Source organism: Lemur catta, chromosome 15 (assembly GCF_020740605.2).
Source record: "Lemur catta isolate mLemCat1 chromosome 15, mLemCat1.pri, whole genome shotgun sequence".
In the NCBI taxonomy this organism is placed as follows: Eukaryota; Metazoa; Chordata; class Mammalia; order Primates; family Lemuridae; genus Lemur; species Lemur catta.
Genome location: NC_059142.1, coordinates 56,011,254 through 56,032,286, shown reverse-complemented (window position 1 = coordinate 56,032,286; position 21,033 = coordinate 56,011,254). Strand labels below are relative to the sequence as shown.

The 21,033-nt window shown below is 61.5% G+C and overlaps 1 protein-coding gene across 4 annotated transcripts in view; it reads right to left on the bottom strand.

Annotated features, from left to right (window-relative positions):
• Positions 1-905: 905 nt before the first annotated feature.
• RPTOR (regulatory associated protein of MTOR complex 1) overlaps positions 906-21,033 on the bottom strand; it is a 272,593-nt gene continuing 252,465 nt past the window's right edge. For all 4 annotated transcript variants that reach the window (XM_045569639.1, XM_045569640.1, XM_045569642.1 and 1 more), the window contains 10 exons: positions 17,177-17,282; positions 13,870-13,984; positions 12,369-12,493; positions 10,774-10,878; positions 7,483-7,589; positions 6,501-6,628; positions 5,119-5,205; positions 4,017-4,133; positions 3,643-3,772; positions 906-2,834 (listed from right to left, as the gene is read on the bottom strand). In XM_045569639.1, coding sequence (XP_045425595.1) covers positions 2,766-2,834; positions 3,643-3,772; positions 4,017-4,133; positions 5,119-5,205; positions 6,501-6,628; positions 7,483-7,589; positions 10,774-10,878; positions 12,369-12,493; positions 13,870-13,984; positions 17,177-17,282 — 1,089 coding nt within the window. In that variant the 3' untranslated portion in view covers positions 906-2,765. The remainder of the gene's footprint in view (positions 2,835-3,642; positions 3,773-4,016; positions 4,134-5,118; positions 5,206-6,500; positions 6,629-7,482; positions 7,590-10,773; positions 10,879-12,368; positions 12,494-13,869; positions 13,985-17,176; positions 17,283-21,033) is intronic.

Genomic DNA, 21,033 nt, shown 5'->3' with positions numbered 1-21,033 from the left:
GCTCCCACGGCTACAAGCAGTCATTTGTACCCGGGTCCTGGTGACAGGAAAGCTGATCCTAATAGAAAAAATATCACTCTCCACCGGGCCCGCCCAGCACGTAAATGCCGGTGTCTTTCTTGTATGAAACCATAATTCAGTAGATTCCAGGCGATTAGGCCTCCAGGTTTCCATGGCAACGGCTCGCCTCCCACCTTTCTGGCCAGGGCTGGGAGCTCGCGGGGAATCCACTTGTTTACCGACAGCCTGAAGGGCCCCGGGACACGGTGGTGGCTCCCCACGCCAGGCTCTGGGGCCAGAAGCCAGGATCACGTGGCTCGTCTGGGCCGTGACCCCAGCATCATCCTCCGGACCCCCAGGGCCCTCCCACCGCTGCCGGCCGAGGAAACCACGTGCTCAGCCGCGAGCGAGTGTGGGCTCCGCCTGGCGGAGGGTCTCCAGCCTGCAGACTGGGCATGGTGGGCAGAGCAGCAGCCCCCAGACACCTGCACCCCACCCAACCCCCAGGTCGCCAGGCCAGGGGGCTTCAGGTCGCAGATGGAGTTAAGGTTGTGACCAGCTGACTTTAAAGTAGGGAGATCACCCGGGGGGCCCCGTGTGACGGCAGGAGAGTCAGGGCTGGAGTGATGTGACGTGGGACACAGACCGACCCAGCCACAGGGCTGGGCACTGCCCACGGATATGCCAGGCCCCACGTGGCCCTGGCGCTGGCTGGAGAGCGCCCACAATGCAAGCTGCCCATGGCGCAGGACAGCACGGGGCAGCCCGGCCACCTGCAGAGAGGACCTGGCCACGTCCCTGCCCCCGGTGCCCCCAGACAGCCCTGCTGGTGGCCCTCAGCGCAGGCGACTCGCGGCCAAGAAGGGTGGGCAGTTTCCTTAAAGGACCAAGCCACCAGCCAGACGTTTCTGTACTCATTTATGTTTATTAAGTTTATTGTCTGTCGTTGCTTAGTTTCACATTACAATTCCATGTTTTGTCAAAGTCTTTTTCAATTGTCATTTTGGTAAAATAAATAGAGATAAGTGAACCTTTAGGCCAGCGCTCTCTGAGCCCTGGTTAACTTCGTGATTGGATTTTCGCATCAGACCTGTGAAGACACAGCCCGCGGGGGCGGCTGGGAGGGGTCTGGCCCCCTGGAGCCGTCTGCACTGTGCCGCGTGGTGGTTTCGTCTCCAAAGAAACAGACACACGTCGGGTGAGAACCAGGTGGAGCCAGCGCATCAGCTGGGGCGACTGGACCCCTCAGTGTCCGTGGGCAGAGCGGGGACCTCCACGGCCTTCCTGGCTGCCTGCTCAGGCTGCCTGCTCACCCTGATGTGGCGATGGGACTTCATGCCGGAACCTTCCAACAGGAGCTCCCGTCTCTAGGGAGAAGGGCCACCTGCTTTGTCTGGCCCTGTGCAGCTCCAACACGGACCCCAGGCGCTGCCAGGTGGGTCCCACCCCCTGGACGATGCTCTGGACCCGCAGCGCGAGGGGCCGAGACCCTTTCTCACAGCAGCTCCTGCCCGTGCTCCCGCCACTCGGCTGCGTGAGGGCAGAACTGACCAAGCCGCCTCCTCTCCCCGAATAATCCTGATTCCAGAGAAAATGGAGAAAAGCTTTCAAATCCCATCATTGTGGTTGTGTCGTCTGCAGTCGCGCACACGGCTCTGTGGCCTGCGGGCTGCACTGTCCACAGCTCCTCTCCTGCCCCCGTGTTCACACGCACGCACACGCTGACACACGCTAAAGCAACTGCCAGGACTCTTGCGTTGCAGACTGCAAGATGCAAACCATGGTCACGCCTGTGTGTGGGGCAGAGGCGGGCGACGGGGCTGTGTTTACCCACAGACCCTCGGACTCCAGCGGGGCTTCCGCCTGCACATGTGAGGTGCGTGGGCAAAGGCAGGGGCCGTGGTGCCCGCACATGTGTGGGCACCAAGTGCGGGCACAGGCAGGGAGGCCTGCGGGAGAGCAGCGCTGCGCGGGAAGTGCGCCCGGGGGTTAAGGCAGCGGCTAAACCGCCAAGGACTGGCCTCCTCTGTCCACAGCCACAGGGCACTTTCCTGCTCACGGCTGTCAGAGGGGCTGGAACCCGGGGACCCGGCTGTGCAGGGGCTGGGCCCATGTGCCCAGCGGACAGGAGGGCCTGGCGCAGCGGCCCTGGGGGGCTCCAGGAGGGCGCTGGGCTCTGGGCTGCTGCTTTCCACACTTGCCGGCGGGAGGGGACGTCTCCATCGCCCCGCTCCGTGGGTTCCTGCGTTCCCAGCATCCACCAGCCTGCTGGGTATGGTCCCACTCGCTGGCACACACCGCGAGAGGACGGCGGCCTGGCTGGGGCAGCACCTCTCACCCGCTCCTGGCCGGACGGGGAGGCCGCCCCAGGGGCCGCGGAGCCCAGTGCTGCTTCTCCACCAGGGCTCCGTCTTGGAGCTGTTTTGTAGCTAATGCTCTGATTACATGGAAAATGAAACGAGTGTGTTTCCCCCTTTAAAAATCTCAGGAAAAACAGAGGAGAGAGCGAGTGTGGCATTGTGGTGAGTCCCTGGTGCCTGGACGCTGGGCCTGGGCAGAAGCCACCGTCCAACCGAAGCCCTCCCCTCCCCCGACTGTCCAGACGTTACGGCAAAGACGCAAAGCAAGCGGCGGGGCCTCCAGCCGTCAGCGCGAGGGCAGGGCCAGTGTTCACGAGGGCGGCAGCAGGCGGCGCTACGCGCTCGGCGAGCGGCAGGTTCACTATGTACAGCAGGCGGCCGCGGCCTGGCGGGCTGGTGGTGCCGCTATCTGACCCGCTTCTCCACCGAGTACACGGAGATGTAGTAGTCGTTGCTTCCCACGGCCAGATGGGGCTGCAAGGGGAGAGCAGGCGAGTGGTGAGCGTGGTGGAGCCCAGGATGGGGGGTGCAGAGGCTTGGGGTGCAGGGTGGAGGCCAGGATGGGGTGCAGAGGCTTGGGGTGCAGGGCAGAGCCCAGGATGAGGGGGGCAGAGGCTTGGGGTGCAGGGTGGAGGCCAAGATGGGGGGTGCAGAGGCTTAGGGTGTGGGGTGGAGGCCAGGATGGGGGGTGCAGAGGCTTGGGGTGTGGGGCGGAGCCCAGGATGGGGGGCAGAGGCTTGGGGTGTGGGGCAGGGCCTGGGGAGAGGGGCAAGGGCAGGGGAGAGGCACAGGCTGCCCCTGTGCCCAGAGCTAGCTCCAGCCCGGGGCTCCATTAACCACCCCCACTGCTGCACTCAGACGGGCATGGAACGAAGGCCCATTAACTGGCAGTCTCTAGCGGGACGGTGCGTCACCCAGGCTCCGTTACGGGATTTGCATACTACCCACAGTTCCCCTGCATATTTCTTTTCAGGATCGCCCCACAGGGACAGTTCTGGGAATCAAATGTCGTGTGTTTCGGCAGAGAGCCGCATGCCGGGCCCCCATGGAGCCTCACGTTGCAAGGCGGCCGGCTGGCGGAATCCTAATTCTAAAGAACAGCGGCCTGCAACCGCATGGCTAGACTGTAATTAAGGACAGGGAGTCGCACAGGGATCGGCCCTGAGCGACTTGGTGTGTGGCGTCCCAGGGGAAGGCCCTGGCTCCGCCGGCCCTGCCTGCTGTCTTGGGCGAGTGCTTGGGGGTCCCTGCCCATGTGCCCGCCCCACCCGGGGGCACAGACCCAGTGCGGGTGGAAGGCCAGGCAGCTGATGGCGCCGACGCGCTGGCCCATGAAGCCGTCGTAGTACTTGATGTTGTTGATCAGCTCGCCGCTGCCGTTGTAGATGGCGGTGAACTGGTTCACGGAGCCGCTGTGGGGAGGGGACAGCACTTTGGGGGTGGCTGAAAGATGGCCCAGAGGCCCAGACCGCAGGACCCCTCTCGCCTGCCTGTGAGGACCTGGGGACATCCCCAGGGGCTCGAGGGCTCCAAGAGCTCGTTCCGGGAGGGCAGCCGCGCCAGGGCGGAGGACTTCGGTTTTCATTTCAGGAGGGAGCCGTGAAGCCCCCAGCACCCCCCATGCTGGGCCGAGAGGCTGGGGGTCGGGGCACCTACCATGCGATCAGGTTTGCCTGGGGGTGGATGTCCAGCGCCGTCAGCCCCTTCACGATCTGAAGGACGTTCACGGACTCAGGCATCCGCGGGTCGAAGACACGCACGTCTCCATTGACGCTGCCAAGAGAGGGTCACCGTGACGCCCTGACCTGGAACCCCCTGGAGGGGCCTGGCCTGGGGGGCCAGGAGTCAGCTGGAGGTACGGAGTCGCGTGCCCATCGCACACGCACTGCTCCAGGTCAAAGCCACCTTGAACCTTGCCCCCAGTGAGCCCACTCCCCTCCCCGCCCCCCCCCCCGGCAGTGCCCGCAGACCCACCCCCACTGGTCCTCGGCCCGGCTCCCCGCTGAGCTCCTGCAGCACCAGAAAGGCCCGTTTGTGGTATCTGGGGCAACTGATGGCCCTGCCGCAAAGCATGATGTCCCCTGTCTGGAAACAGCCCTCAGCAAAGACGCAGGAGGGGAAAGGAGCCTCTGGTCCCTCTCCCGGCACAGAGGTTGGATTCCGTGCCATGGAGGCTCGCTGGCCCACGGCAAGGCCTGGCCCCTTCCCGAGGCTCCGGCTCCGGGGCCTCCTCTTCCAACCCCGCAGGGTCCATCCCAAGAGGTATGTTAGGTTTTTACATCGCAAACAAGGGGGAAGGCGCAGCTCTTTGAAGAAATGGTGGCTTTTTGACAGTAAATTACATTTTGCTGTCCCTTTAATGGGCAAATAAATATTCGCCGCTCTCAGCGCAGTATTTAGAGCAGCAGGACTGGATTCACGCGCAGACGATGGTGCAGGTGCAGCCATCCTGCCTGTCAACGTGCCCGGGGACACACGCCACCCCCCGCGTGCCCACCGCCCCCGCGCTCTGTGATGGCCGAGCGGAGGATGCTCCCCTGAGCTGCAGCCAGGCTGCTGCGGCAGGGACAGCAGATGTGTCCCCACTGCCCTCTTGCGCGGCACCCTGACCTTTCTGGCCAGTCCCGGAGCAGGAGTTAATTACTGCCCCGAAATGCCATCATCTCCCAGCTGTTCAAATACCAAAGACATATTTTAAATGGAGGGGAAAGTAATGTTTTCACAGCAAAATGTCTCATGCATATTCCGTGCGCATTACCTCACGCTCATGATGCGGCCCTCGGGGTGCTTCTGCAGGTAGGCCTTCACCACCCAGGCCGTGTGCTCGCGGTACGTCATCACGCGGCTGCGGGAGGGAGGCGCGGTCAGGGCCGGGCCGGGCGCGGCCTTGCTTAGCGCAGAGGGAGACAGAGCCCCACGGAGGGGCCAGGCTGCCTGTGTGTGGCCAGCAGGCCTCCGCTCGGCCGTCCCCCGCCGTGGCCAGTGCCACTCGGGGACGCAGATCCCTCCTGGGACCCTGCTCTAGCGGGGCCCTCTGGTCCTCCTCGGCCTGCGTGGGCTGGGCCCTGAGAAGGCAGGAGCTGCGGTTCTGCCTCAGCTGGAAGCCCCAGACAGATTCAGAACGAGGCAACGCAGGGCAGGTGTGGCCGGGCGCGAACACCGCCCTGGTCCAGCCACCTGCCCCTGCCCAGCCACATGTCCCGTGTGGGAGGAGGGTCCCTGCTGCCAGGGGAGGACGCAAAGCCACGCTGACCCCTGACACCCGGCCTGGTCCTTAGCGCTGCTGTTTGTTTGGGTCGATTCCTGAGTGATCGCCTGCCCAGGCAGCTGATTTTGGGGGGCGTAGGGGAGGTTTAAACAACAGTTTGACTGAGAGGTGACCTGTATAAAACGTCCCTTTGGAAGTTCACAACCCAGTGGAGTTTGGTGTCTTCACAGGCTTGCGTGACCACCACCACCGAGTCTGGGGACGTTTTCGTTACCCGAGCAAGACACTGCCGGTGGCCCCTCCCACCCGCTGGCCGAGGTGCCCGGGTGGCTCCGTCTCCCTCCACGGGCCCCCACTTTCCAGGACATGTCCTGGCAGCAGGACCTGGGCTTGACGGTCACTGGCCATTGCTGGGGCCGGAGAGCTTGGGCACCGCCAGGGAGGCAGCAAGACCCGCCAGCAGGCCTGCTCAGGCTTCACCGAAAGCAGCAGTGACAACGCGCCTCGCGTAGGCCGGGCTGTGCCCACACGTGTGCACCCAGACGCCTCTCCCTGGACGCTTATACACGCAACCCAGGCTGCAGTGTTGGCAGCGTTCTCGGGGTTCGGGTGTGACAGTGAAGCTCGGGGGTGGCAGGCACCGGCCAGGGCCCTGCCCGCCAGCCTCTGCCTGAGGACACGGGCATATTCTGCACGGCCTGGCCGCCGCGCCCTGTGGGCAGGGGCACTGGCCTCGGTGGGACGTGCCTGGCTGGCCTTGGGAAGCCACCCCCCCACCCCGCCCGGCTTAAGTGCCCCGTCGTGGGCTCCTGGGGGAAGCTGTGCATCTCGCTGAGAAATCTGGACCCAGCACGCAGGCAGCGACTGCACTATGACTATTAACATCTAGAAAGTGCCGGGCCGGCAGGACGGGAGGGCGGGGGCTGAGTTACCACTCGCTGAGCGCCATCCTCCTGTCGTAGACACGGATGGAGCCGTCGCCCAGGCCGGCCACGATGAGCGAGCGGTGGGAGTCGCAGGACAGGCTTGTCACGCAGCTGTCTGCACCCGTGGGGATGTCCTAGGGCCAAGCACACGGAGCCTGGTGAGGACCCAGGCACATGGCCCGCCCTGCTGCAGCCTCCTGCTGCCCCCGCAGCGCCGGACCCGGTTTACGGCCAGCAGCGCCGCCCCTCCCCGCCGCGGGCTGCCATCTCCACCTGGAGCCCGGGAGCTGCAGGGACGGGCGGGGGCTGGCAAAGACAGTGCTGCTGCCCGGGGGGCCCGTGGCGGCTCCTGCCTCCTCCCGGTGTCGACTGCACCAGCACATACTGCCCTCCTTGCGGGCAGGGCCGGGGGAGGCTTCCGCCCTGCACCCCTGGGGACCCGGAGGAAGGAAACCCTCGGCCCTAAAGCCAAGTCGGGCACCCCAGGGGCTCTGTGTCTCGCGCAGCTCCAGGTGAGGTCACGCAGCTGGGGTCCTAGCGGTGATCCCTGCTGGGCCCTGTCACTTTCCCAGAATGTCTTGGGCAAAGCCAACTTACTCTTCTTTTCTTTTTGCTAAAACTAAAAAGGTGCTTTAGAAGCACACAAATAATCATTCTAACTTAAAATATCTCGCCCTCCTGATTTCTGATATTCCCTAATTTGCTTAGAAAAATATTTGAAAATCACTAGGACGAGCCAGGCCTAGTCAGGTGGCAGCGCAGGGTTGAGGTGTCGCGACTGACGCAGCCCAGGCTGCGGGGAGTCTGTCTCCCTCCCGCGCGGCCTCGTCCTTCCAGACGGCGCCTCTGCCCCCTGCACGGCAGAGGCCTGGTCCGGGGCTGCACGCCTTGCAGCCACAGGTCTTGTTCCCTGTCACCAGGGCGGGATCCGTTTTGAGGAGGCGGCAGCACAGGGACCGGCGGCTCTCGGGGGACCCAGTGTGGTTACCTGCACCTTCATCTCGCGGTCTGTGTCCCAGATCCGGACAATCCGCACGTCCCCCGAGCTCATGAGGAGGCCGGTCTCTTGCTCCCAGTCCACCACCATCCCGGCTCCTGGAGAGACACAGCGGGACACAGCGGCGTCACCCCACGTGCCCCTGGGTGGTCTCGGGGGCCTGTGAGCCAGCAGCTCCCAGGAGCGCCTGCCGACGCCCCAGCCCCTCACGTGGGTCCACATCCCCACGTAAGCGCAGACTGGGGCTCCCAGTGTGCCCCTAGTCCAGGCAGGGCAACACTTCCAAGGCAGGAATTCCGGGTCTTCCCCAGAACCCTGCTGCCCCCGAGGTATCCGCGAGAGGGAATAGCAGGATCCCAGAACTGCTTGTCCAGGACGACCGCCTTCTACACGCCTGGGCACAGGGCAGGACTGGGGGCTGCAGAATGGCCTTCAAGGCAGGAAGACGAGCGTCTTCCTCGAGGAGCTGGGCACAGGCCAGCTGCCACCTGACAGCGTCTCAGGGCAGGGGCTGCTGACCACTGGGTGGCCAGCGTGTGCAAGGGACAGACAGAAGGGGACGACGGCCGCCCCTTCCCATCTGGGCTAGATGGGGACAGAGCAGCTACACTCTACAACCGTCTCTGTCTAAAACAGGATTTGATTTTAAAAGTTTAGCCCGTGGTGGTGGCTCACGCCTGTAATCCCAGCACTTTGGGAGGCTGAGGCGGGAGGATCGCTTGAGCCCAGGAGTTCAACGCTGCAGTGAGCTGCGATCGCACCGCTGTACTCCAGCCTGGGGGACAGAGTGGGACCCTGTCTCTAAAAATGAATGAATGAATGAATAAAAGTTTAATGATAAATATTTCATGCATATAGAAAAGAACAGAATAGAGATCCTTGTACCCACCACCCAGATCTAATAGTTGCTAACACTCTGCCATTTTTTCTTTTCTTCTTTTAAGAAGTGTAACTTCAGACTCAGTGAAAACATCCCCTGCCCTCTCGGCCCCAGAGGAGCTGTCTTACAGGCTGAGTGTGTCTCCAGGGGGCCTTTGAGCTTCTCCATGTGCACATCCACAAACAGTAAAACACCTTCCACATTCCAAAAAGGTCCATCAATTTCACAGTGGAGCCTGGTTTCTAGCAGCTTGTTCCCTTTAATGCTACGTTTTGAGGGTTATCCGACCTGACACACTTGCACCTGGCTCATGCATTCAGCCTTCTGTGTAAAACTCCGAGGTGCACCAAACCCCTCATCTGAGCTGTTCCCGACTCTGTGAACCGGCGTCTCCGCATGTCATTGTGTGTGACGGGAGGCGGTACCTAGGAACAGAACCGCGGGTCGTGCGTCCCTGGGTGAAGCCATCGCTCCCTGGATGGCTGCCAGCCCACTCTCAGCAGAAGTGTGCACGAGCTTCACTGTCTCCGAGTCCCCGTCCGCAGTTGGTGTCTGTGGTCCTCTTCGCTGTGGCCGGGCTGCGTACATTTTCCTACATATTGTGATGCGGAGGCTTCAGCCCACAGGTGTTGCAAATGTCCTTTCATGTTCTGCCCTGTACATTGCAACTTTGTATTTGTCTTTTGGCCGTAAAGAAGTCTGCAGTCAAATCTATCCACGCGTTTCCCGCTGTCTCCTGTTTGAGCTTCCTGTCCTCAAAGTTAAGAAAATTCCCTCTCATTTTTTCTTCTAAAGGCTTTTACTTGTAGGTCTCTAGCTGTGATTTATTTTTCTCCGTGGTGTGAAGTAAAGATACTATTTTCTCTCCTTCCCCAGGGCACCAGCTGTCCCGCACCATTCGGTGACACTGTTCTTCCCCACCGGTGTGCCTAAGCCCCGCCCCGGGCCACCCTGCGGTCACAGCCTGGTGACGCGTCCCCACGGGGGCACGACCCCACTTCTGCACATCTTCAAAACTGTCTCAGCTACTCGCAACTCTCTGCTCTCTCATATGGATTTTAAAATCAGGGTTTCATGCTTCATAAAAATCTCTCCTGGGAACATAATCAAAACTGCATTAACAAATCCACAGAGTACTTTGGGGAGAGCGGCCCTCCTGCAGTGGCGTGTGTCCCGGCCACGGGCGTGGTGCCCGTCCACACTGGGCGCTCCTTCCACACCCTTTAGTCAGGGTTATGCTTTGCTGGGTAAAGACGGGGCATCTCTTTTGCTGAATTCTTAGGTATCTTGTGGCTTTTATTGCAATCGTACAAGACGCTTTACAACTGCATTTTATAATTGTTAACTGCTGATACATATACATTCTTTTTTTTCTTCAGAGAGGGTCTTGCTCTGTCGCCCAGGGCTGGAGTGCAGTGGCGTCATCGTAGCTCACTGCAGCCTCCAACTCCTGGGCTCAAGTGATCCTCCTGCCTTGGCCTCCCAGAGTGCTGGCATTACGGACGTGAGCCACTGCGCCCGGCCCATATACATTCTTTATCTTACTTTTTCAATGTGGTCCCCCTGCTGCGATATATCTGATCTCAGGCAGGGAAGAGACGCCTCATGCGTGACAGCGCGTTTGCCGAGGTGGATGCAAAGTGACCACAAGCAGGGACCACGTCCGTGAGACGGGTGGGAGAAGGCACACGCCGCCCTGAATCTGTCCAAGAGCCCAGCTGCGCTGCGGCCATGCAGCCCACAAGCAGAGCCTGAAAGCACGCAGCCGACGTCCCCTCCCTGAGGTGTGACTGGTGTGCGTTTACTACCCAGGCAGGGGGTCACAGCTTTGGGGTCCTCGTCCGCCACACCCTGTGTCACTGCCTGGTGGAATCTCTGCCTGACTTTAACCTCTGAGGACCCTGCACCTCAGGGTCAGGGCCGGGGGCCTGTGGGGAAGGGCTGGCAGGGTGCGGCTTCTGCTTCTAGCGCCACGACTCCCAGAGGCGGGTGCCTCTGGCCGCAGGAGGGTCTCTGGAAGTCCACAACCTGACACCCGCCCAAGTCCTTCCAGAAGGACCCGTGGGCCTCACTGAGCCCCTCCCCCAGGCCGTGTGGCGGCACTGGCAACGTGCAAAGCTGTGCCCGGAGCCAGCGCTGCAGCCGCAGCATCCCGCCAGCTGGGCAGGCCGGTGAGCGCGCAGGCCTCCCGCTGCACACAAAGGAACAACTGGCTGACACGTGTGCTGACCACCAAGAGGGGCTAAACTGGGGTGCGAGGAGCACAGGCCGCAGCCCCTCCGTGCCTGGGATGGAGCTTAGGACGGGTGCCACGGGCTGCCGAGCACGCCCCGGACGCAGGCCCCGAGGTGAGCGGAGAGGCTGGGACCCTCTTCTGCCCCTGAGGAGCCAGGTGGACCCACCTCGCGTTGTCGGCAGCATGTCCGAGAGCCCCTGCCACGCGGTCACCATCTCCGGGTTCTTTTCCAAGTCAGCAAAGTTCTTCCAGACCCTGATGGCACCGTCATCTGCGGGGGAGGGGAGGACATGAAGCCAGGCCCTGTGCTGGCCTCGCCCGGGCCCTGTGTGTGCAGGTCACTGGAGGGCTGTAGGGGACATGCTGCACAGCAAGACTCCTCGTGCCCCGGGCCTGGCGGCTCCAGGTCTGCGGATGCCGTTTCCTCGGACTCACACCTGGGTGACCCCGGGCAAGGGCTGCAGCGAGGGGCCAGGGCGAACCTGTGGTTTCTCGCGGCCTCCGGTGGCCAGGGAGCCTGACGCGGCTGAGCCGGGCTCTCCTTGGCGAGAGAAGGTCAGGCAGAGCTTGGCCGGGGCTGGGGACACACGTCGCCCCTGCTCTTCCCCCCACTTAAGCAGGAGAGTCAAACTGCCTTCACCTTCCCTTCCTCACGCCACACACAACCCAGGCCGCGGGGGCTCTCGGGACTAGGAAGCGGGCGGGGACACCCCTCCCTGCAGGGACACTGGAGCCTCCCGAGGCGACGGAGGACCCGGCCCCTCCTCTTCGGTGCTCAGGGCCACTGAGTCCGACCCGTCTTAAATCTTCCCCGCGCCTCGCTGGCTGCTCACGTGCACCCGCATGATCCCCTCCTGCCCACACCCTGGTGCCTGCAGTGAGAACTGGCTCTGGACACTGGCTTGACGCTGTTTGGTGCTGAGGTGGCCCAGCTCGGAGGAGTGGCTGCCAGGAGGACATGTCCCCACGGCCACACCCCTCCCAGGGGCCACAGACACTCTGAAAGGGGAGAGGAGTGTGTCATCAATGGCTCACGCCCAGGGCAGGGCAGGGCAACACAGTGGGGGGGGGGTGTCACCCTCTCCCTGTCCCCATCGTGTCTGACCCCTGCAGGAAAGGCAGTTTGACGGACAGGACTTATCATTAGCAAGAGGCGATCGTCACATTTTAAAAATTCCAAAGGAAAATGACCATCAGCACAGGGCACCCGACTCGGAAACTAGTGTTCAGAAGGGGGTGCACTCGAGAGGGGAGGGGGCAGGTGTGCTTCAGGCCAGGAGTTCAAGACCAGCCTGGGCAACACAGCCAGACCTGGTTTCTAAAAAATAAAATCAAAAGAAAAAAGGTACGGCTGAAATTAAGACCTTTCAGGTCAAAAATAAGAAACCAAGAAAACAAAAAAGCCCAGAATGTGATGCACCACTGGCATAAGCCCTGCGGCAGGACCTGACAGGCGGGGTGCAGCCCCCGGGGTCGGCACGGGGGCCAGACCAGACCCCGGCTCTGGGGGCCCCTGCCTGGTTCCTGGGGCCAGAGGTTTTCCTAGTCACGGGCAGGCCGGGGGTCCCGGACAAGATGATATCCTGAGGCCCCTCCCTCACGGACCTCCGGCCTCGGAAGGACAGCGGCCCTCAGCTGTGGGCAGGGCCCCCGCAAGACGACAGGCTGCACAATGTGTCCTGCGGGTCCTGGGACCTCACGTCGGCCCTGCCACCTCCTCCCAGCTCTGGGCTCAGGTCCCAGCTGCGCACACCCACTCACCCGTTGCCGTCAGCAGCAGCGAGCAGTCCTGGCCGTTCAGATACTCCATGGCCGTGACCCGCGTGTACCGGGGGTTTCCGTTGTGGAAATAGTCCAGCTTCTCCCCTTTCTCCCAGTCCCAGAAACTTAAGGGAATCAGAGAAACAGGACCACTCAGTAGGGAAAGGTCGACCCAGGCTGCAACGAGATACCCCCTCGCGCCCACCAGGACGGCGACCAGCAAACAGCAGAAGACAAAGCCACTATGGTGGCACCTGCAGTCCCAGCTCCGCGGGAGGCTGAGGTGGGAGGATGGTTTGAGCCCAGGAGTTCGAGACTAGCCTGGGCAACATAGTGAGATCCTATCTGCAAAAAAAAAAAAAAGAAGGAAAACAAAAGAAAAGGAAAGTAACAGTGTTGGTGCGGGTGTGGAGAAACTGGAACCTTGTGCTCAGTTTGGGGGTTCCTCAAAAAAGTAGACACGGTGTTACCACACGATCCAGCAATTGCGCCTCCGGGCGTCCACCCAAAGGAATCGAAAACAGGGACCTGACCAGGTATCTGTGGGCCCAAGTTCAATGTCATTCACAACAGCCAGAGGCAGAAGTAGCCCAGGTGTCCATCAACAGATGAACAAATAAGAAAAATGGTCCGACCACACAGTGAACCTGCTCAGCCACAGAAAGGAAGTGTGGCACTTGCCGCAGCACGAACGCGCCGAGGACGTGGCACTGCGAGAGATAAGCCGGACAGGAGGGGCAGACGCTGGACGATCCCACTGACGGGGCCCCAGGAGCGGCAAATCCAGAGACAGGAGGCAGAGTGGAGGCTGCAGGGGCAGGCTGGGGAGGGCGGGGGCTGGTTTTCGTGGGGGACAGAGTTTCAGTGTCGCCAGATAAAACTGGTTCTGGGGATGGACGGAGCCGAGGGCTGCGCAGTGTGGAGGTGCCGAGCGCCACTGAGCTGCATGGCTGCAAACAGCCACGATGGTAAACTTCGCGCTGAGCACGTCTCACCACGATTTTAAGAGGGGGAGGAATAAGAAATAGAGGTGAGGACGTCAGGTGTTTTATCAGCTATAAAGAGTCCCCGTCCGCCACTGTCCCCCACGAAGGGGGCACTCGCTCTGTTACGCAAGGCGGGCATGTCACAAACTGAACTCGGGTCTCTCTTTGACACCTGACATCGTCCTATCATTATTCTTCCATCACACGTGCTTCAGCGAGAGCCATGCAGGGCCTGTGCGGCAGGGGTGGCTGGAGGCCCGAGGTCAGGGCCCTGGACCGTCCCTCGGCAGAGAGGCCAGAGGGAGGCCTGGGCAGGCAGCACCAGGCCACATGGGAGGAGGCCAGCAGGGACATGTCTCGGGACGCTCTTGAGACCCTTCCACCCGAGACAGCACCGAGGCCTCGGAGCGAGCGCCCCTGCGAGAGGAGGCGCAGGAGTGATGGGGAGTGGACAGGGGTCTGTGTCCCTCGGGCTGTCACCAGTGGGAGGAAGGTCCCGACCGCCAGATGCCTACCAGATGCTGTCCTTGTCAGCCACGGCTATACACGGGGTGAAGGGATGAAATTTGACCACGGAGGGGACACCGGGGTTCCTGTTCAGAAATATCTGGTCATCCAGTCTGGTGACACCTGCCGGGAGAAACACACGAGAGCGGACTCAGCCGTGGTCTTAAGCCACAGTCGGTATCGACCCTGCACTTCCCAGGGCCAGCAGCACACCCGGTGCCTGGGCACGTGGAGCAAGGACTGAAGGAGGGGCTGGACGCCGAGGAGCTAGCGCCTGGCGACGGCAGCCGGCCGCTGTCCGCATGAGGGTCTGTGCCTTTGCTCACACCAGACCCCCCCGCCCCCCACAAGCTCCCGAGGCCGGACACGCGGCCAGCGTCCAATCAGTCTCGTCGTCTTGTGCGTTGCGTCAGCCGCGTTCTGATTGGTGCAGATGCGTCTGGCTGAGGTTTGTTTAGAAAGTCCCACGGATGGCTCTGATTGGCGGCACAGACCCAGCTGTCACTGTCCACAGCCCAGCCCAAGTCCTGGGGTCTTTCCGTGGAGAAAGATGTTAACTGTGAAATTAGAGGACTGAAGGAAATAGCATCACCAACTCGACAGAGAGGAGCGTGTGGGTGTTCTCACCGGGCTCCCAAACACCAGCACTGGGAAACGAACCCCCAGGACTAGGGAGGACTTCGGTTTAGAACCCCAATGAGAGGCAGGAGTATGGAGTCACGATGGGCTTGGACACGGTTTTGGCGAAAGACACGAGGTGGGACTGAAGGGTGCGCACGTCTGACCTCCTGTCGCCGCCCAGCCTCAGCCCCAGACACCTGCTCGGCCTCTGGGTGGCGGGAGGGCGTTTTGGGGACGCACACGCGCTTAGCTGGTGACATGATTCTTGGGTCGTGCGAAGAAAAGCCTCCTGGCCCTGCGGAGCGCACCTCCCGCCCGCCGGGCTTCTGGTCTGGCCCGAGTCTGCCTGGTCAGGCGTGGGGCGCGGTGCCCTGGCAGGAAGCCGACCTGCTCTTGGGGCTCAAGGTCAAAGACGAGTCACTCGGGCACTTTGCTGCAGGTAACTCTGAGCTGGGCTTGAGCACGGCAGGGACTACCGCCCTCCTTGGGCCCCAGGACCGTGGTGGCTGGGGCGGAAAGTTGGGAGACACTGGGGTCTGTGCAGGGCGCACAGTGGGGCCGCTGTCACCTGCGCACTCGGGCCCAGCCCCTCTCCTCCGCACGACAGCCCCGACAGAGAACCCGGCAGGGGAGGGAAACCGCTCATGGTGCGGTGGGGTCAGCCGAGCAGAGGCCAACAGCCCCAAAGGCTTCCGCGTGGCCGCAGCACTGTGTCACCCTGGAGGCCACTTCATACCCAGCTACAGGGATGTTCCGGAGGGAGCCAAAGCCCTGGGCTTAATTCTGAGCATGGAAAGATAAAGGGAAACCCCAGCGGGAGAGTCACCTTGTGCTCATGCGAGTGTCAGTGTAGGACAGCCAAGGCACACGTCCCCAGGGAGGCAGAAGAGTGGGTGTGGCCTTCTCAGCGTCTCCTGGGCAAAGCCACCTTCTCCGTCCGTCCTGGTCCCCCCACAGGCCCCACTTCCCGCTGGCTGTCAGAGAACAGTGAGTCTGCACTGAGCCCAATTTCCTGCACGCGGCTGGGGGAGGGTGTGCTCCTCCTCGGGTCCAGTCCCCTGGGTGCCACGTGTCCTCGACGCCCTTTGTGGATGTTTCCGGCAGTTCGGTAGCTCCTCCTTTGTGCATTTTTGACTACACCTCCCTCTTTTTTTCACAAAGGCTAGAAAAGAGAAATCCCTATCCTGTATGATGAAGATATTCCTTTTTGTCTAGAAAGCCTGGTTTTGTGTCTTAAATGCTGGCTTCATTCCACACCCTGCTCAATTCTGACCACAAACACCAGGCGAGCGTCGCCTTCCGACGCTGAACTGTGTGGGCAGACGCAGCTTCCAAACCGTCCTTCCGGCGATGCGCCAGCTGCCCAGAGAAGCACGGACTCCAGGAGGGCAGACTTCGGGCGCCGTCGGCCAGCGGCGGCTCCTAGCAGCGGGCCGCGCTCCCCTCTGCCCTGGAGACGCCGCTCTGGCAGCACACGCTCGAGTGGCACCTGCCAGGGCGGCACACACCCAACGCCAAGCGAGGGGCGCCTCCAGCCCAGTCTGCCGCCAGCCGCGCCACAGAGGGCAGAGAGCTCGGGGCAGCCTGGGGCGCTCCGGCACGACGTTCGCCCTCCGCGTTGACACCACGGGTACCCGCGGCGCTGCAGAGGGCGAGCGGGGGTGCAGGCGAGTCCGCACAGACAAGCGCTTCAGAAGCAGTACTGGCCTCCCCGGTCCACAGCGCTCTCCACTCGCTGGAGCGAGGGTGTGTGCCAGCCCTCGGCAGGCCTGCCCAGCTCCGCCGCGGTGGGAGGGATGGTCTGTCTCCCGGGTCCTCGACCCCAGGTGTAAGGAGTCACCCATCATGACCGTGGGATGTGCTCAAGACCGAGAGGCCAGGAGAACGCGGCTGACCGGGCTGGTCCGGCTGCGGGGACCACGCCCATCCCCACTGCCGATCCGCACCCTCCCAGAGTGTGGAAGGCCGGGGTCCCTGAGGTGCAGCTGGGGCACTGCCAGGCGCTCTGGTCCCTGTGTCACGCCTGGGGCTTCCCACTCTGTGCATCTCGTGCCGGGGCACCTGCAGCCACATCTGTGCCGCTGTCCCTCTGCGGCAGCACATGCCTACCGCCCTCAGCAGCTCACAGCCCCTCCGCCCGGAGGAGGCTGCGGGGCCAGCAAGCCGGCACCCTGAGGGGGCAACTTTAGCAGCTGTGGACAAATTTGGTAAAAGGTCTGGTGAAAACGGGACTGACATGCAGTTTGTGGTGACAACACCATTGCCCATTCCAGGGACCAGGTGGGGACAGTTGAATGAAACCAGTTTCTGTTTTCCATCCCCAGGGAAGGATGCATCGTCTGTGATGCCAGGGCACAGGGACGTCCCCGTCAGGCTGGAGTGGTGTGGACTCCCTGGGCGTGGAAGGGCTTGTTCCTTCCCTTCTGGAAACGTCAAAACCCAAAAGTTTTGCTTCTCTGAGAGGCTTCAGTCAGCCAGGCCCTCACCTTTCCCGATAACCTTGAGGCTCAGATCGCCCTTGAAGGAGAGCGGGTGGGGTCCTGGCCTGACCTCCACGGGACCCTGAGGTGCAACTGCCTCTATCAGCCCGTTTCCTTATTTGTGGCCGGGTGTCGGGGCAGGTGGGGGACAAGGTCAGCGCGCAGCACGACGGCTCGCAGTGGCCTCTCCGGCACGGGACCGCGGCGGCCTTACCCTTCTGGATGAGCTGCTGGGCCTGCTTCCGCACCAGGCTGTTCCGCAGAAAGCGCCACTCCCGCTCCTTGCGGATCTGACTCTCCACGTCGTGCTCTTCTGGGATCTTCAAGAAGAGAAAACACCCATTTAGGTTCAGTGTCTGAAAAGCACAGCCGTCCCCAGTGTTGGTGGGGGCTGGTCCAGCCCCCCTGGACGCCAGAATGGAGGGAGGCTGGTGTGGACAGCGAGTGGGCCATGTTCACACGGGCACGTGACCTAAGCACACAGCCCAGAGCAGCGCCGACACCACCCGATCCAGTGCAAACGGCAGGTAAATGGCTGCTGCACTGCATTATTTTCTGATTTATATTTTTTTGTATTTTCTTTTTAAAATTTTGATTTGTGTTATTTTTCATTGCTGTATTATTTTTATTTCTTGAATATTTTTCATCCCCAATGGGTTGAACCTGTGCATTTGGAACCTGCAGACACGGAGGGCCGGCTGTGGCTGTTGTCCGGAGAAAGTCTCCTCTTCCTCAAGTGTTGAAGGCCTCGGGCAGCCTAGTGTGGCTGGCAAGGCCGACAGCGGGCCCACCCCTGCCGGGCCTCCATGAGCAGGAGAGGTGCTCTCCCCAGGTGCCCCCGCCGGCAGGGCTGGGGCTGACGGGGTGGGACGGGAGTGGGGCCTTGGGAAGGCTCCAGAGGACCGCGCTGCCTGCTGCTCAGGGAACACGCAGAAGCTGAGGGCGGCCCCGCAGCCACAGCGAGCGGTCGCCCAGGCGGGCGCTGCACGTGCTGCTCCGAACACCGGCAACACAGACCACGAGACAGGCGTGCTCGGGGCCTCTCACCCTCATTCCTTCTCCAGTGCCAAAGGGAGCTGGGCGTGTGGCTGGGAGACGAGGTCCCATGAGAAAGAAGGCAGAGTAACAGAGGCTCCGCAGGAAAGGCCGGCCGGGCCTTGGAGGGCAGCTGCCACGCAGGTCTCACCCGACACTGCAGAGGTAGCCGCTGGGCTCCCCGCGAGTGGAAGAGTTAGGAGAGTGCAGAGCTGCAAACCTGGTTAGACACAAACTAACTCACCCCTCCTGATGAGACAGTTTCAGAAAAACTAAGTTTATTTCCACTGGAAACATAGGCTGGGCCAGTCGCCCTCTTCCCTATTCCTTGAGCCCGTGTGAGCTGAGTGTGGGCACCTGCGGGGTGTGGACTGATGAGTGTGGGCACCTGCGGGGTGTGAACTGATGAGTGCGGGCACCCGTGGGGTGTGAATTGATGAGTGTGGGCACCCGCGGGGTGTGGACTGATGAGTGCGGGCACCCGCGGGGTGTGGACTGATGAGTGTGGGCACCCGTGGGGTGTGAACTGATGAGCGTGGGCACCCACGGAGTATGGACTGATGAGCGTGGGCACCCGCGGGGTGTGGACTGATGAGCGTGGGCACCCACGGAGTATGGACTGATGAGTGTGGGCACCCGCGGGGTGTGGACTGATGAGTTTGGGCACCCGCGGGGTGTGGACTGATGAGTTTGGGCACCCGCGGGGTGTGAACTGATGAGTTTGGGCACCCGCGGGGTGTGAACTGATGAGTGTGGGCACCCGCGGGGTGTGGACTGATGAGTTTGGGCACCCGCGGGGTGTGAACTGATGAGTGCGGGCACCCGTGGGGTGTGGACTGATGAGTGCGGGCACCCGCGGGGTGTGGACTGATGAGTGTGGGCACCCGCGGGGTGTGAACTGATGAGTGTGGGCACCCGCGGGGTGTGAACTGATGAGTGTGGGCACCCACTGGGTGGGGTGTGCAAACCAACATCTACGAGAGGCCCACACTCATCAAACGATAAAGTCGTATTTAATCTGCTTTATTCACAAGCACGATCACCTGCTTGTGCAACACGGACGCATTCCCTCAATCACAGGTGCCGCAGGGTCAATGCGGCTGACTCTGATTCCCTGTTAAGAAACTAGGAGTTGTAAATCCTAAAATATAGAAGAAATTAAATAAACAAGATAAAAACCCTACTTCCTCTTGGCTAAGAGTCAAAACGGAGTTGTTCACTGTAACCAGCGTAGAACTGGCCGCTATTAGTTATTCTAAAAATTGCTCTTTCTGAGGAAACATAAAAATAAGGACTATGGAACACGGCTGTGCTCGAGTCCTCTGTGCCTAGCGTGGCCTTGCAGAGAGTTACTGCACGAAACATTCACGGAACACGCCTGTCTCTCCTCATCGCCTCCCGTGTGTTATCTCTGATCCCACAACACGCACGGTGGACCCCACGCCCGCCCCACAGCCGCCTGCAGGCTGGTCTCCCCGTGCGTCGTCTCTGCGTCTTTTCCTCCACACGTCACAAACACACCCGACAAGATGGCAGCACCAAGGAAAGGATGTGCAAACCCAGAAGCAGTGGTAACAAGGGGTGTAGGGGTGTCAAATCCCACCCTACGAACACGGCTGGGTTGGAATAACCCGCCATGGCGAACGCGGCGGATGGTGGATTCGTAACAACTGGTTTCATTCTACGACAATCCAGAGCTCCGCAGAAAAGAAGTGACAAACGGCCCGGAATGCAGAGTGGATAAGGAGAAACCCAGACAAAAAGGCTTGAAGCCTGCGCAGGAACAGAGATTGCACTTTAATGAAAGTCGGTTCTCTGGGAATAAATTAGAGGCCGGGTGTAGAAGGCGCTTTGGAGAAGGCGGGGAGAGGGGCCCGCGGGACCCTCACTTCCCTACGGCCTGGGCCTGGGCTCCACGGTGCCCCACTGCTCCCTGGAGAAGAATCCAGACGTGGGGAGGCTTCAGAGCCTCGGCTCCGAAGACGGGCAAAGGTGACGACTGCAAGGACAGGAGGAAGCTGCGCTGGGGGAGGCCCGGGGCACACAGAAGCCCAGTGTGGCTGGCAGGCCCTGGCGCTGTCGCGAGGGCAGCGGCCAGGAACTCTGCCTCTCGGGGAGGGCGGGGTGGGGGCTCCATTTCCCTCAGGCTGAGCTCTGAGGGCAGAGCCCTGCAGGTGCCATGAAACCGTCTCCTACAGCCCCTGCTGAGCTGCGAAAGGACTTTCAGAACTGGACGGTGTCGGTGACGTGTTTCTGGAGCCACCCCGAGGGCCTGTCCTAGTACAACCGGCTAAGACCGCTAAGCTCACAGGACAAGCACGGGCAGAAACGAAGAGGCCGGAGCGGTGGGGCGGGGGGGGGGGCGTGGAGACAGAAGGCAGAGATGCCACGGGAAAGCAGTGGGCATCGACCCGCTGGGGACTTGCCCACTGTCGCTGGGGACCAGGGACAGATGCCACTGCTCGGTTCCTAATCCTCGCCCGGCCTCCCCTCCCCTCTGCCCGTTTCTCTTCAGGGGGAATGAAGGCTTTTCCGTAAACAGGCGCCCAGACCCCGCTCAGCAGAGCCTGCCTCCAAGCACAGCTCGGCCGTGGGTGTTGGTAATAGTCTTACATGATTAGGGTCACGACACTCCCGGATTTCTAACACCTCTGGCTTCTCCTCAGACAGAAAACCAATTACATTCTGCAGCCTCCCACAGAGACGCACAGCTGAAAGCCAGCCACGCTCAGCTCCTTCCTGCTGCAAAGGAAAACTTGGGGCTCAGGAATAAAGGGAGATTAGAGGGTCCCCAGAAGACTGACAGGAGGGTGGCAATGTGGGGCATTTTCACACAGAGCAAATCCTGTCCTGGTGCGTTTGTGAATCCCAGGGCCCAGTCTCATTTTCAATCCCTCTGGATTTGAACAGGTTTAAGATGCGAGGGGTAAAATTCAGAACAGGTGCACGGTGACTGAGCAGAGAACACGTGCCCCAGGGCAGGTGGGAGGGGACCCCAGGGCAGGCTCCTGAACGCTGACGAGGACTCCTAGACTC